Source organism: Charadrius vociferus, unplaced genomic scaffold (assembly GCF_000708025.1).
Source record: "Charadrius vociferus isolate BGI_N301 unplaced genomic scaffold, ASM70802v2 scaffold169, whole genome shotgun sequence".
In the NCBI taxonomy this organism is placed as follows: domain Eukaryota; kingdom Metazoa; phylum Chordata; class Aves; order Charadriiformes; family Charadriidae; genus Charadrius; species Charadrius vociferus.
Window position 1 is genome coordinate 1,464,532 of NW_009652966.1, and position 16,763 is coordinate 1,481,294.

General features: G+C 39.5%; 1 protein-coding gene across 1 annotated transcript in view; it reads left to right on the forward strand.

The window, feature by feature from the left end:
• Window positions 1–5,737: 5,737 nt before the first annotated feature.
• Window positions 5,738–16,763, forward strand: part of PDK3 (pyruvate dehydrogenase kinase, isozyme 3) — a 35,410-nt gene continuing 24,384 nt past the window's right edge. The window contains exon 1 of the mRNA XM_009893111.1: window positions 5,738–5,874. Within this exon, the coding sequence (XP_009891413.1) occupies window positions 5,765–5,874 (110 nt within the window). The 5' untranslated portion in view covers window positions 5,738–5,764. The remainder of the gene's footprint in view (window positions 5,875–16,763) is intronic.

Consider the following 16,763-nt stretch of genomic DNA (forward strand, 5'->3'; position numbering starts at 1 on the left):
CCCTTCAGCTGAGTAGACCTGTAAGTGAAGAGGTAGCATGCTGTATGGTTTGTTCCTTTTGTTGCTCTAATCTGATACTCCTCATTGACAGAAACCTGTTCAGTGCCTGATGTAACAATTTGGTCTGCATGGTTTTCCCACTTTAAGAAGCAAACATGAATTATTGTTCAACTGAAATCAAGTATTGCTGTATTACAAACACTGGGAAATAAATTTTGATGGTGTGTGTAAAATTGTGAACTCCATATATAATGTGATGTCTTACTTTTCTTTCTTCTTGGCTTTATGGATAAAAAGTGTTTCACTTTGAGTAGCGTCTTCTAATATTTCCATTTTCATTTTTTTAAAAGCACGCTTTTAAAGGATTTCAGTTTTCTGTGCGTGATCTGCATTATCCAGAAGGTAGAGAGATCTATTTGCTCTGTGTGGTTTTGGGTGTATATATATGTATAAAATAAAACTGAAGCTGTCTACCAGAATGTCCTTTTTTGGCTGTTCTGCCTGCATTAAACATTTATTATCAGGTTGGGCAGAAGGGGTTTTAAAGAAGTGTAATTCTAGAGATTACCTGAATACTTAATGAAAGGGCCAAATTTGCAATGCCTGTAATATATCTGTCCTTCATTCTTCACAAGAGTATTAACAAAGCATAATATTGCTTAATTTTTCTGTGGCACTCTGACAGTTTTATCTTCACAAAAATCAACACAGAATTCTGAAATAATTGCGTTTCTGATACCCTTTAGTGTCTAACTGTTTATGTACCTCCGAAAATAAAACCTTTAGCAGCTCAACAGTCTGAGACAAGAACAATTATTCCTGATGGATTTGTATACCTCCAAAAGCGTGGTTTTCCTTCATTTTTATTTTTTCAATTAATATGTTCAGGACAAGTTAAAATATGCAGTGAAATTCTGTTGGCTTTTGAAAGGATCTTAAGACTTGGACTGTTTCTCTGTGTTCTCACAAATAGCAAGATGTTGGAGGGTGATCTGTTAACACAGCTTACTGAAACATTTCCAATAGATGTGTAGCTAGAAACAGTCAATTCAAGAAATGGAACTCAGGATTTTTGGTAGGCCGTAGAGGATCCAAGACTAACAGGTCCTGTGGTTTCTGGGGCATTTTCTCCTTTCTAGTGTTTCTCATCTCTCGTACATGGCATTGGGAACTTCAAACTCCAGCTTCAGTTGATGTTTCTTTCATGGGTATAGTGTAGCATGTGGGCTGATCCACAAATGAGGTGCTGATATTGGCAACCTATGCAGCTGCCAGTTTAAGGAAATAAATCTTTAGCTGTTTTTCTTGAAATTAAAATCTTGCATAACTTCTGACTTACGAAAGATCTTTAGTATCTTGAAATATCACTCAAAACCTTCTATCTGCTTTAAAATCTTAAAAAAAAACAACAAAACCAACAACAAAACAAAACCCAAAAAAAACCCAAATCCAAAACCCCTCACCTGCTTTAAAATCTCGAATGCTTTACTTTTAAGCATTAAGATCACAAGTTGAACAATATTGTGTTCATTTGTTACTAGTGCTTGAAATATAAATTTAAGTATTTGACAACTAAGCAGAGGTACAACATATATCATTACTGAGTCTGTAGAAAGTGCTGTGCTACCTCAGCAGATCAGTCTTCATTTAAAGAAAATGTATATGTTTGTATTGAAACACTCTTTAGGAGGAAATGTTAACCTAGCCTTTATTCAAATAACTAAAACTCAGCATGAATAGAAAAGCTACACAGAAATCCTTAGTTATTAAAGGTGTAATATTTTAATGGAAGCACATCCGACATTCAGAGAAAGTTGGATCTAAAACTTTGAAGATGTCTTTGGTGGCGAGTTACCTGTTTATAATGTCAGCATATTCATTTTACTTGGAAAAATGTAGATGGACAGAAGGCAAGACAAAAAAGAACCCAAATTAATCGCTAACAGTTAAATAATGAGTAGTGGACTGTAACATTGAACGCAAAGGTCTTGCCATAGGTTTAATATCAAGGTGAGAATGTTGTATGGATAATCTTATTAGAAACTTTTTGATCTCTAGCAGCGTGGATTCTGTTTTGTCCCTAGTTGAACAGTGAGGTCCTGCTTCCCCACCTTGGAGCTCAGAGTCTGTTGCTGGCCATTGGTGGCAGTTCTGAAGTGGACCCCACATTTTTTTTTGTTTCTCTTAAGTCTTGAATGCTTTTCCTATTTATATTCTGTCTCTGGAAGAAAATTATGTGCAGCATTTAGCCAGTAGTTTTACTGATGTCTGTAGAACTACACAAGATGGTAAATTTAAAAAAAAAAAAAAAGTAGGTGAAGCTTTTTCTTTATGCCAGTGATCTTCACATTGCATCTTCTGACCAGCCTCTTCCACAGTGCTGCCATAGTTCAATGATTCAGTGATTTATAAGCAAAAAATCATGACTCCTCTGAGTTAAAAATGAGTGTTATTTTCATATAATTTAACAAGATAGCAAAAGCTGTATTTGCAATGTATTGCCTAGGTTATAAAAGCGGTGGGCCTTCTATTAGTAATTTATAACAAAAGCTGTACTCCTAGTATATTATTATGCCGTGTTAGCATTATACTTCCATGCCATTACATTCTGCTTTGAAGTCTGCTGCTACCGTAGGTCTTCGGTGCATCATAATTAAACAGCTCTCTGATGCAGCACCCCTTGTTTCTGGAAATAAAGCTAAACACAGTCCTTGATGCCTAGTGCAGTGTAGTTAGCGCTAGGACATAGGATTATTGTATTGTATTTTCCATTTGAATTCGTACAAAGGTAAGCAGGTCATATTTGTATCACTGAGTAACTTCTTGGGGGGCTGCAGTATAAATCGAAGAGAGATTATTCACAAGTTTCACTTTCACTTTAACCCTGAGAGAATGACTTCAAACTCCCTTGAACTGAAGCTGATGGATTTAAACTAGCTTTAGCCTATGGTGTTTAAGACAAAAGCCTGGTTCTGGCAATCTGTATTGACCCATCTGGAATGATAAATCAGGAAAGAATGCTGTATATGTTGAAAAAAGATGTAACAAATAAAGCGAAAATAAAGCCAACCTATGAAATATGTATATCTGACTGTAGGCTAAACCTGCAAAAGTGGCACTACAGTATACCAAAACGCTGTTTCTGGAAAGATCATTAAAACTTAACTAACTTGTGTATGATAAACTTATATTAAGAAAATACCTACCTTAACTCAGATTTTATTTTTTGTACTTAGTAGGATGTCCCTCATTTTGACGAATCTGGTTGTACAGGCGTTGCTGTGAGGAGCAGCAGCCGAGGAGCTGCTCTTAAGGGACAGTATGCTTTTTGTGTATCTAATTATTGCTGATCCCAGTGAACAGTCCTTTTCTCTTCCTGTGCACACGCTGTTGGGCAAGCAGATAACTGACCTTACGCTAGAAGCCAAAGCGACTCAGTGGAGGCTGTCAGATAAATTATATACAGCTAAGCAGCTGATATTCTGACCACGCGTCCCAAACCAAAAAGATGTACTGAAGTTACGGTGAAGCAAGCCTTCAATTTAGGCAGGCTTGAAACAAGATGTCCTTTCCTTTTCCTGCGCTGAGTGCGCAAAGGGCCACCAAAGGGCTCTGTACCTAAAATGTAGCTGTAGAGCAAGGCAACTCCTTAAAAAGACACAGGTTAGAACTGCTGGGATGAGACAGGTTGAATAGAGATGTGCCCTTCCTCATGGGAGGAGAGGAAGCACATCTCTTCTGCCAGTCTGGCTTTCCAGTCTGGCGGCTTTTGTTGTTTGCCTTGCACAAACCTGGGCACTGTGTCCGCAAAGGGCCCCCGTGCCCTTTTACAGGCTGTGGATTCTTGTTCACCATTTCCTCATTCTCTGTCTGGGCTGTCTTTCATTCCTTTTGCTTTTTATTGCCTAGAAAATAACTACCTTGCTCTCAGTCAGTCGTGGGAAGAAACAGTTGTCTCTTTGTTCCTGAGGGTTTTTCCGGTGCAGAACGTGTAGGGTTAGCTGGTCCAAGAGTCCTTCCTGCTGTCCAGCCATAGTCTTCCTAAAGACCTGCAATGACTTGTGAATAAACAAGTGTCTATCCTGTATTGTGGATGAATAGATATCTAACTTAATTGAAGAATTGAACTCTGAAATCATTGCTGTGCTTCACAGAAAACAACAATGTAATGTCTTGTTTCCTTTGTCTAATTTTGGCAGGATGTGTGTATTTGTAATTGAAGATGTGAAAATGCAAATAAGTAAAATAGGTGCAAATGTTTGCTGGAGGAACAATAATAATATTGCTGACACTAACAGAATTTAATAATCCACTGATTGATGATGCCTAAATGAGCGGGGGGGGGGAAAAGGGAAACTCTAATCCTTCCTGTATATTCCCCCAACCTGGTGTTACGGTTTGGGAACTAATCCATCAATGCATGTTACCTATGCAAAGAAGATGAAAACTCTGCTGTTCAGCTGATTATAATGGGACTGTCTTAAGAAGTATCACCTTGATTGTGCTGGTTACATTGTACTTGAATCTTTCAAATTGCAAATCTCAGTGATTATGTGCCTAGTAGTGCTTTTAACACTTTGTGGTTTGCTTGAAGATAATTTGTAGCTCTTGTATTATGCCTTCACTCACAAATTTTGCAGGCAGTTGTACTGGTTATCATCACAAAAGACATTTGCTGTCTTTCTAGACAAAAGCAGAATACTGACTGTTCATTACAAGTAAAACATGGATATTTTTTTTTTCTTTTGATTTACCTGGACTGTTTAGAAATTAATTATGGTGGGGAGTTCCCCCACTTATGAAACACACTAAAATACAAAACAGTACGTCAAGTCAGGTCTGATCTTCCATCTGAACTATTTGGGCAGGAGTCTTAATGTCCCATACTTTCAAATACTTGTAGTTAAAGTTTTATAGGTATCTCCAGTAACTGGTTTATCTTAAGAATGCTTTTAGTCATGTCAGCCTTCTGTTTCACATAGGGTGGCTCCAGAGAACGGTCACTGTTCCAACTAGGTCTGCAGCAAAGTATTGTTATTTTGCAAGATCCCTTTTATTTGCTTTCTGGCTGTTTGGCGTTTTTTAAAGTTTTATTTTCAAAATATTGTGCTGGATAAAAGTCAGTTTTAAAAGTGAAAGTCCAAGATAATCTCAGCTAAATCTTTTCCAAATTGGAATGTGGTGATGAGCACTGCACTTACCTTCCAGGTGGCTAGTAAGCATCTTGTAGTTTAGACCTAGGAGGCACGATGACCTTTGCTGGTCTTTCCAGGTGCTGCTGAAATGTTTAAGTACTTGGTAGGTTTGAAGAGCTTGTGACAAAGTGTCAGTCAGGTGTTGCCATTCTGTTTTGTCCCTTTGTTTTCAATTCTTACCCTCCATTATGTGTGCAGCACGCACTTTTTAAAAGCTTACCTGAGTAGAAAAATCATATTGTTTTGGGGACTTATTTCCAGCTTATATCAAGTCTTTGGTATTTGATGATTTTTATTTATAGGAGAGAAGGTGAGATGATGTGAAATGAGGAAGAATGTCAGGTAAAAGGAGTTAAGCTCTAGGAAGGTAAATGTATAATATGTGTCTTGGGAGTGAGAGGGAAGTGAAAGTGGGTAGTGAAAGAAATTATTTTTAAACTGGTTTTATTTCCACAAGTCTTTCTTATTCATCTAGCACTGGGAAGTCTAAAATTTGATCTGCTGGAGTGGACATCTGTGGTTTTTTCCTCCTAACAGGTCGTGACAATGCATGTGAAAAGACTTCATACATGTTCCTGCGGAAAGAACTTCCTGTGCGACTAGCCAACACCATGAGAGAAGTCAATTTGTTGCCTGATAACTTACTTAACAGGCCTTCAGTTGGGCTAGTACAGAGTTGGTAAGTTTTAAAAAAAAAGTGTAAAACTAACACTGTATGTGTTGCTTTACTTGCAACTCAGCTTGAATTGTCTTAAACTGAAGTCTGTTTTCTGCCTTGAATTGTTTATAACGTGTTTCTTGTTAAATGAAGTTTCATTTTCTTCTGTCTAATGTTAAGTAAATACTCTAATATGGATCTTAGAAATAAGAATGTGTAAGTTAGTCGTGTAAGTTAGTAAAAGCATACTGTTGTCTCCTAGATATTTAGAATCAGTCAGTAACTTGCAAGAGTGAGCTTTTTAAATATTTCTTACTGTGTTGCACCCATGACTTCTTGAAGTAGCTGTTGTTTCTCCTTCCTCTTTCTTAGTTGAAAATACTGAAAGAAATTTTAAACCTCATCTGTTCTTCTTGTTGCTAAATCTTTAAAAACATAACCTCATATTCAGTGGAAGTTATGGAATGGGACACAAATCTGGTGTGGACTAGTAATTAATATTCTCTATCGTAATAACTAGTGTACATCCAAAGTGATTCAAAGTCTTGTCATCTTTTCCACAGTAATTAATTTCTAGCCTGCTTGCATGTTCAATGAGGTTTGGAGACTGCTGCCTTGTATGTATTAAGCTCTAAAAAATTGTTGTTCCTGGGGTATTTATTGTCTCTTTATCTGCAAATACTTGATCCAAAGAATTTATGTAAAAATGTCTTCGCAAACTTCCCTTTGTGAATAACAGCTTATCTATTAGGTGTGCGAGTTGTAACTAACGTTGTACGCTTCTGTTAACTTCAGTCAGAGCCCTTCAGCCAAGAAATTCCATGTTGACTGTGCATCGACTGCTGGGTTTGATCTCGTATTTGTGAAGTTTCAGACTTAGAAAATATAAATTAGGATATGTGGTATTGTGTACTTCGGTTTAAACATATTTGTCTATGAAAGGTAATACTAACTGTCTTGATGACCACTTCAAACATAGTAATTAAGTGCTTCAAATAAATGTGAATGCTGTGGAGCCATGCAATAGCAATCACTTTGTGGTTAAGTGGCAGCTTGCAAGGACTAAAAGCTTGTATCGTCTGTCTGATGTTACCAGAAGCTGTTATACCAAATAGGAAAGAGTAGATAATATATAGGCCTTTTAGGCTTTTCCGATCTAGATGACTTGTGAAGCTCTCTTTATTGATATGTGGACGATAGGTGAATGAAGAAAAGAAAATAATTTTTCTGTAGTGACTCTACAGCATAATTCTTGTAGTCCAATTGTATGTTCTGTGGTAAATGCTTCTGCCTTGCTAATAGAGTCAAACAACATTTGGATCACTTCAATAGGTGTTTAGGGCGGAAGCTCCCTTCAGAATTTTTGCTTAGAGGTTTGAGGATTCATGGGATGACTTCTGCAGCTCCAATAGAAACTGCTAATTAAAAAAAAAAAAACACCAAACACACGCAGTCTGGAGTGTATTAGAATATATAGTGATTCGAAGATACTTGTCCAAATTGTCTATTTTATATGATGTGATTTGCAGTATCACAGCTGTAGACTGATAGTTTTCTGTTAAATGCGTCAAAATATCAGACTTCAATGTGATGAAGATGTTCAAGTGTACATCCAACCCAGAGATGGAAGTTTGAAATCAGTGTTTGTCATAGTGTTCTTTTGATTTTGATCCTCAGTTAGCTAGTTTTTGTGGAAAGAAATATCTTCACTGAGATTATATAAGAATATATTTTGTGATCCTATGTCAGAAGTAATTGTAACATGTTGTTTTCCGGTTTATAAATGTGGACTTTAAAGAACTTATTTCTTATTTTTCTACTTAGAGGTTTTGAGTTGTTTTTAGACATTTACCTGTAGATTATAAGTCCTTGTGATATACTGGTGATGAACCTTGGGCAAAATTTACTGTATCAGTTAGCTTTTGAGAAGACCAAAACAACACAGTTTTATTAACTTCTGTGTGAATAACCTTGAATATTATGCAGCTATGCTGATTGCAAGGTTTGAAACATTTATAATTTCTTAACCTGAATTTTAGACATACCTAGAGAGACGTTCCTGAGTTTTGTGCAGTAGAATAAATAAATATAAATTTAGCTGTTTGGCTGTTTTGTGTAAAATGAAGAAATGTCTTCATGACACACTTGTTTCATACTTCAAGAAAGAATTCATTTCAGGTCAGATTTCAGGATCCGCTATTTTTACGATGCTATATGTTGAGGAAGCTTGACCATTTATTAATATACAAACAAAAAGTCTGATGTACATTTGCCACAAGTGAGCAAAGACATAATTTGATGCATTATTCACCTTAATCTGTTTATTTGCTAATTTTCAGTAATTTGTATAGTTATGATTTATTTACAGTACTGCTTTGCACTAGAAGCCTATGTTTTTTTGTGCTTTTGGCAAGACTCCAAATTAGCTGGAGCTTTAAAATGTGAGTTCTCAGTCTATTCCTTAATGTCAGAATGCCAAAAATTACAAAAAGCTCCTAATCTTTCATTAGAGTAAGGTGACTCTGTAAATAGATGGATTTGGTGGAGTAAGAAAACAAATTAACCCCGCCTGCTGTACAGCATGGGTCACTTCCTGTCAATCCTCTGTCCAGCCAGGCAGTGACATTTCGGATTGCATGAATTTCCTAATCCCTTATAGGTCCCTTGGGAAGCAACCTCATCTTGACACTTCAGAGAAAATGCTCCCTGGTGCAGGCAAATCCCATTCTCCTCTCTGTTCTCTAGTCCATCTTCATGGTCATGGTGTAGGCACTTTGCTTCCTGTACCACTGCGCTGCCTGACAGATTTTTCAACCGATTGCCTGATTGCTCTCAGGAAAGGTGCGGTTTTTTTTTCTCCTTCCTTTCTGTGTTCCTTAGCCTGATGTGTGCAGCAACGAGGATAGGCAAGACGGCTGTCATTCTGTTGTGCCACTCAGCTGCGCTTTTTCTGAATAAAGCTGGCATTACCCATAGAGCGAACTATGAACAAAAAAAAGTTTTACGTTTCAGTCTGTGCTAAAGTAAAACATTAGCTCTGTCCCAGTTGGAGTTTATAACTTTGTTTATGTGTATGTTTTGCATGGAGTAGCAAGGGAAGGAATAAAGTGTATCAAAATAATAACACATTTTATATGTTCTGGCTGTGAACTGTGGTGATTCCAAATAACAGATCAATAACCAGTGTGCTAGGGAGCAACAACTTATTTTCAGTTTTCCAAAATAAATGGGCAACTTCCTAGTTCCACAGAAGTGAGCCTTTTTTTTGGCCAGCTTTCAGAGGGCACTCTATAGCTGAAGTGCACTGCAGGTAGGATATTGAACATGTGACAGAACTGTACAATACAGGATGTCATCACTAATGCAATGAGAGAAAATAGTTACAATAAACAAATAATGGATAGCGTCACAGCTTGTAAAATATCTAAACTGAGTGTGAGGGTTGCACAATATGCCACTCAGTCATATCTAAAATTCACATTTTAATTAACCCAGACCAAATTGCTCTACTTTTCTTTAGTACTTTTCCTTGGAAAAAGATATAAACTTCCATTTATCTCCTTGGAAAGACCCATGTTGTGGTTTAACCCCAGCCAGCAATTGAGCACCAGACAGCTACTCGCTGACTCCCCCCCTGGTGGAATAGGGTAGAGTATCAGAAGACTAAAAGTGAGAAAACTCGTGGGTTGAGATAAAGACAATATAATAAGTAAATCAAAAGCCACTCGTGCAAGCAAAGCAAAACAAGGAATTCTTTCACTCCTTCCCATTGGCAGGCGGGTGTTCAGCCATCTCCAGCAAAGCCGGGCTCCATCACATGTCATGGTTGCTTGGGAAGACAAATGCCGTCATTCTGAACATCCTCCCCCTTCCTTCTTCTTACCCCCAGCTTTATATGCTGAGCATGATGTAATATGGTATGGAATATTCCTTTGGCCAGTTGGGGTCAGCTGTCCTGGCTGTGTCCCCTCCCAGCTTCTAGTGCATCCCCACCCTGCTCACTGGTGGGGCGGTGTGAGGAGCAGGAAAGGCCTTGACTCTGTGTGAGCACTGCTCAGCAAAAACTAAAACATCCCTGTGTTATCAACACTGTTTCCAGCACAAATCCAAAACATAGCCCCATACTAGCTGCTGTGAAGAAACTTAACTCTATCCCAGTGTCCTGGTTCCGGCAGGGATGGGGTTGATTTCCCCCAGGAGCCGGCAGGGGGCAGGTATTCCATCGCATGTGACTGATGCCTGGGCTATCAGAGGCGTGAGCTGGGTGAGGAGAGCAGTTGCCACTCGGGGGTGGGCTGCGGTGGGGCGGGCGGGGACGGTGCACTGTGTGGCAGTACTGTAATAGCGTCTTTATATCCTTTTATTGGTGTTACTGGTTTGTTTTCATCTTCCCTTTTGCTGTTCTGTTAACTTGCACTATTTTAACCCACGAGTTTTGCCTTTTTCGGTAGATTTTTCCCACGGCTGTGGGAGTGGAGCGAGTGGCTGCGTGGTTCTTTTGTTGCTTGCTGAGGCCAAACCATGACACCCAGACAAACCCAGCACAACTCATTAGAGAAATCGGTATAGTTTGGGGATTGATAATTGTTTTTCCTCTATTTTTTACATTCAGATTATGCTAACAAGATTGTGTTACCGTGGAGATATATTTTATCTTTTTAGTTCTTTGGAAAACCTTAGTGAAATACACATAGAGGAAAAAAACAAAGTTATCCTGCATGAGTTGTTTGTTTGATTTTTTTTTTTTAAAAAAAAGGTAAATCTGGAGTTAATACTATGTCCGTTTACAGTGATTTCATGTATGAAATGCGCCATTCTAGAATTTGGCAGACTAACAAGAATTCAATCTACCTGGCAGTAATTAACAAAAGAACAAGGCTAAAGGGTGCTTGAAACTAAAGAGCTTTCCCAATGAACTGTAACATATTGTGATGATAAATTAAACACCAGAAGGACAACAGATTTGAAGGTTATAGGCTTTGATTTCTGCTTTTGATGACTCATTGAAAATGGCAAAATGTAACTGACATTCTTTTCTTTTAATCTTTGCTGGGTGTTTGGGGTTTTTGTTTGTAGATTTGTTCTGTATAGTTGTATTCATTTACTAATAATATAGCAAATAATCCATTATTCTACTACTTTTCTCCTTTATTCTAGCTGGCTGGTAATTGTGTGTGAAGTGTTTATAAAACATCACAAGGTTTTGCTTTTCAGTGCCTGATAAATTCTGTAGTTACCACCTTCCCGCAGTTTGAATCAAAAGAAAAGTGAAGGAAATAAATGATTGAAAGGGGAATGACCTTTTTTATACAAACTAGCTGTTACAGGAGTGAACTGCATTGCTGACTCCTCACCTTTAGGCAGAGTGTACTGTTGGTGGTAGTTAAGACAATGTTTGAATTACTTATTACAGCTAATCAGAGTTATATGTTTCCTTTTAAACAAGGTTTTGTTACTTAATTTCTTTAATTTTGAGCTGTTTGGGAGGGAGTGGAAGGATGAATTTTGTGTAAAAACTGTAAATCAACTGGAAAAAAGATGATGTGCAGCATTTGCAGCTCCAAGTTATGTGGAGACTTGCACTAATATACAGGGTATTAGAGCATCCCAAGTTGGGTGATGTATAGTGGTAAGCATTGGACAGTGGGTTAGATTTGTTTGACTTAAGGTTACTTTTTTTCTAGTTTTATTTAGTCAAGGGATTGGATGAAATAGTAAAAGTGATAGAAATCTGAATAACTTAAGATTTGAAGTTAACTTTTTCTCTGAGCTGGTTCCTCTAACTTGCTGAATACAGTGCTTGGGCTGATGAACTTGATTTCTAAAGTAATCTCAATTTACTTTAGATTCAGAAAGAGACATCTAAATATTGTAGCTAATTCTATCTAAAGGAAAAGCATTACCTGTTTCTATAGTTTCTCCATCACCACAGAGAATAAAGAGAAATTACTTCAGCTCCTCTATAAATGTCCTTAGTTTAGAGCATTTAGTTTGTGTAATTTTCCTTTGTTTCAGAAACTTTCAGTTCCTCATTGGTGCTATGTTGAGCCTGCAGTGTAATGACCTCCGACGCTGTTCTGTCTGCTGGTTGCACTGAAGACTGGTAACAGTGTTTCGCAGCTTTTTTTCTGGTTGAGCCCTGCTTTAGTCTTTTTCTGACCGAGACAGTTTTCTGCACAATTACTTCCTGCATTAAATGAGAAACACTTGGCTTGCCCCTGCCTGATACTCTACTAAAAGTGCTGATCCTTCAACATAGGAGTAGTGATGTTTGATTATTCCAGGGGCAGCAGTCTTAGGACCAATGTCCCAATAAGCTAACAGAGAGTATGAATCTTAATACAGCGTATCAGCAATGGTAGGCAACCAATCAAATCCACACAGCAGAAAAATGAGGTATCAGCTATGTTCAGTACCAGAAATACTCATTGTTGTTTTACCCTTAGCATCAGCACAGGATTGCTGATGTTTGAGATTTCTGGTAGGAGATCTGTAGTGAGAAGCAATACAGCAAGTGCTTTTTAAGTGTGGTGGTTGTCTTGGATCTTCAGAAGCAGGATGTTGTAATATTATAAGGTGACAGATGGGACTGAGCAGCTTCCTAATAACCTCCTCTTACTTTGCCACACGAAAAGCTGTCACTTCTTTCATGACACAGATTTACAGAAGCATCTTTCATATGGGAAGAAGCAGAGAGCTGAGTATTTCCTTAGAGATATTCAGAAAGCTGTCTGGACTCTTCAACCTGAAGAAGAGAAAGCTTGGGTGGGCAAGAGGACAGATGTTATCAGTGTGTATAAATACCTAATGGGAGAGAATGAAGGTGAGGGAGCCAGACTTTTCAGTAGTGCTCAGTGACAGGAGGCAATGAATACAAATTAAAGCACATGAAATTCCATGTGAACATAAGAAAAAAACTTTTTTACAGTGAGGGTGATCAAACACCACAAGAAGGTTCCCCAGAGAGGCAGTGACATCTCCATCTGTGGAGGTATTCAAACCCCACTGGACATGGTCCTGGACAGCATGCTGTATCTGACCCTACATGAGCGAGGAGGTTGGACTAGGTGATTTCAAGAGTTGTCTTCCAACCTAAAGGATTCCGTGATTCTGAATTCCCTTGGAAAGCTGGCTTGCAGCCCTGGATGGTCTGGGAGGCAGGAAGGGCTATTGTTGGCTTTGTGAAAATGGGATGTTAGAAGGGTGGACTGAGAGTGTGGGGAGAAACAGAGAGGGCAAAGAAAAGATAGAAAGGCCTCCACAAAACAGGGACAATGGCAACAGAAATTAAAGTAGGAAGAGAAAGGATTTCAAACCAGGAGGAAGGTTTGAAAGGATGGGGGAGGGGAGCATAAACAGTAGAAGAGGTGGTTGTTGACAAACTTGCTGACACCTACAGTATTTGGCCCTTTATGTAATATGAGAAACACTTTACAGTGTGGAGGGTGCTTGTGACAGTTCATAGTCTACCTCCTGGCATGTGTTATGCTCTGCCTGTGCTGAAGAAATCATAGCATTTTGGCCCACTTGTTGGTTCAGGTCATGGTGGGTACTTTGGGTTTCACAGATTGATGTAGACACAGTCATCGAGTGGCAAGAGATCAACCTATATTTGAGGAATAGAATAAGACTCTTTCATATGAATCATGCAGGTATTTTTTTAGGTAGACTGTTTCTTTCTGTAGAATCAAATAAATATTTTTTCCGGACTTCCTTTTACCACACAAACAAATTTAAGACAGCAAATATTTATTTAATTACAAAGGAAGATCTAAGCTTTCTTGTTACGTTACAACCCACAGCCTGAGGGAACTAGTCCAGTCTGACAACGCTGGTGGTCTTAAGTCAAGTTACCTGGCTTTTTTCATTCCTAAATATATTTGCAAGAAAAGGACGCCACATCAATCATACCCTTTTCTCTATTCACAGAAAAAGTCCAGAAAGTCATTTTCCTCCTTGGAACAAATATGGATTGAATGACTTGGGTATATTCTTATCACCCATCAAGGAAATGGTGAAGGAGGTAGCAAAGACTGGTTGTGGAGTGTCATGTATTCACTACATGCAGAGCAAAATTGCGCACAGGAATGGGCCTTGAGCATTGCTTCTGCATGACATTACCTGGTTTAGCCAGAAGTCAAAAACTCATCTTACTGCCTTCATAGAGCCAAACTGATCACACCCTGAATTGCTTCAATGCCTTGTCCACCACTTTTCCATGTTTCGTTTTGGAGTTCCTTTGCTGATTGTTTATTACTGTTTTTCTCACTGTAGTAATGGTACCTTTTTTCCCATCCTGTACTCATGATTAACTTGATTGACCTTGATTCACATGAGGCAGGTGATGTTGAAGAACACGTACCTCTTTTCAACAAAGGAGTGAGGGTGATCATAGTTTGTTTTAGGTCTTGTAGGTGAAGCAGCTGAGTTCAGAGAGTAAAGCAGCTTCTTCCAGTGAGAATTAATAAAAGGGCGAGTGTGTGCAAGCACACATTCTCAAAGGAGACGAGTTGTTGTTCAGTCTTTCAGAAACTCAGTCCCTCCTCCAGCTGGCGGTCCTGATGATTTGTCCCCTGCCTCTTTGTCCCCCACATCATGTATGCTGTCCCTGCATAGTTACAACTGCTTCAGTATCTCTCAAACTGCTAAATGTTGCACTTTTCAGGAACTCTTCTTCAGTGGGTAGTGGGCTATGGCTCCTTAAGTTACTGCCACCTTTGTCTCAGCCTGTCTGAATGTGAACCAGCAGTGTGCCCAGGTGGCCAAGAAGGCCAATAGCATCCTGGCTTGCATTAGAAATGTTGTGGCCAGCATGACTAGGGAAGTGATTGTCCCCTCACCTTGAGTACTGTGTTCAGTTTTGGACACCTCACTACAGGAGGGACATTGAAGTACTGGGGCCTGTTCAGAGAAGGGCAACGAAGCTGATGAAGGGTCTAGAGAACAGGTGTTATGAGGAGCAGCTGAGGGAACTGGGGTTGTTTAGCCTGGAGAAAAGGAGGCTGAGGGGAGACCTTATCGCGCTCTATAACTACCTCAAAGGAGGTTGTAGCGAGGTGGAGGTCTGTCTCTTCTCCGAAGTAACAAGCGATAGGACAAGAGGAAAAAGGCTTCAAGTTGTGCCAGGGGAGCATTAGATTGGATATTAGGGAAAATTTCTTCACTGAAAGGGCTATCAAGCATGGGAACAGGCTGCCCAGGGAAGTGGTTGAGTCACCATCCTTGGAGGTATTTAAAAGACGGGTAGATGTGGTGCTGAGGAACATGGTTTAGTGTTGGACTTGGCAGTGCTAGGTTTACAGTTGGACTTGATGATCTTAAAGGTCTTTTCCAACCAAAATAATTCTACTATTCTATGCCTGTCCCCTGAAGTGACCCTAGATAACTTCTTGAATTCCTGGGAGTGTGGTGTGATGGTTGTTCTAAACTGGTACTGTCTCTTAGCAGTGTAAAAGAACCTGTTTTAAAATAAGCATTGCTGGAGACAGCAGCGACTTCCCAAACTTGTAACTGACAAATGTTTGGGGGATTTCTGTAGTTATTTGTGACAGCTGCAGGAGGGCAAAAACACACAGAGGGACAGGAGCTAGTGTTACTGTGCTGACCGTATTGAAAATGTCAGTCTCCCATGAGAAATGCCGGGTGGCTGCTACTGAAATGGGGGGGGCGGAGTAGCAGCATGTAGTTCTGGAGGGAGTTGTGTAGACAGCAGTGCTGTCTTAGGCTTTGCTGTAGCTTGAAGATGTAGGGTGAAGTTTCATGGCCTGCTTAAGCCTATCTTAACATAGAACTGCTACCAAAAGAGGTTTTATTGTAATGTGAAGTTGTCTAAGCTTCCGGGACTGGGGTCAGTCTCATAGGCACTGAGCTTATGTACATATCATTCTGTAGAGCTGATCTACTGGGTTGCTGCTACTGAAAGGAGAAAGGCTTGCTCACCTATTTTGCTTTTTCCTTATGTAGGCTTTATGCTTATCTTTTATCTCTTGTGTTATCTTTAGCCAGTTAGACTTCTCTTTGAGTTGTTTTCATGGGTGAGAATGATTAGAAAAACCGAACATACTTATCTGGCTGGCTTTTGCGCCATGGCAGGGAGTTCAGCTGTTGACATGCACATCTGAATAGGATCGTTATCATAGTGTAAGTAGCAGTGCTTAACCAGGAGTGAAGAGAGGGCAAAAGGGAGAGAAATGATAGCTCCTTCTGGTACCATTGAAACCCTACCTTTTTGGGTGTGGTTGATACCTTGCGTGATTTTCTTCAAGAAATACGTCCCAATTCTGTAGTCTTTAAAGCTACATCCGTACTGCTAAAGGCACCTGCTTGAGGGGCTGATACCTGGTCCTCAGGCCCAATGGTGTGAGGCGGTGGCATTTATACTGATGTTGGGCTGGCTTCCTACAGAGCTTGCTGACCGTGTTCATGTTGAGTAGTACTTTGTCTTAAAACTTCTTTGGGTCCTGTGTGGTACCTCTGTGGCTCTCAGGCTCAGTTAATGTCTCGCATGTGCTGAATGTCTGGACTGGAGAGAGCTGCATTGTGTAAGAGGAGTGAAACTGAGGGTTTTGCCGTGTGGCCTGAGGCACAATGTGAGCAGATGTGGGAGTATGCGAAGGGGCGTGCTTTTTTGGAGTACTGTGGTAGGAGCAGCTTGATGCAGCTGTGTTAGCATGGCTTTTGGGGAGTGTTCCCTGGAGCATTATTTTGAAAGGAAGGCTGGATTGCTCTCTGAGGACTGTGGGAGCAAACTAATACCTCTACAAAGTAGATGACCAGGAAATCAAGATCCAGGAATTAACTAAGTTACCTGAAATTGCAGACCTACATGAAGAGAGGCTTTGCTCCTGTTAACTTCAGCTTGATTTATGTATTGGTTTTGCTGAATGGTGGACTGTAGTGTCATAAATAAT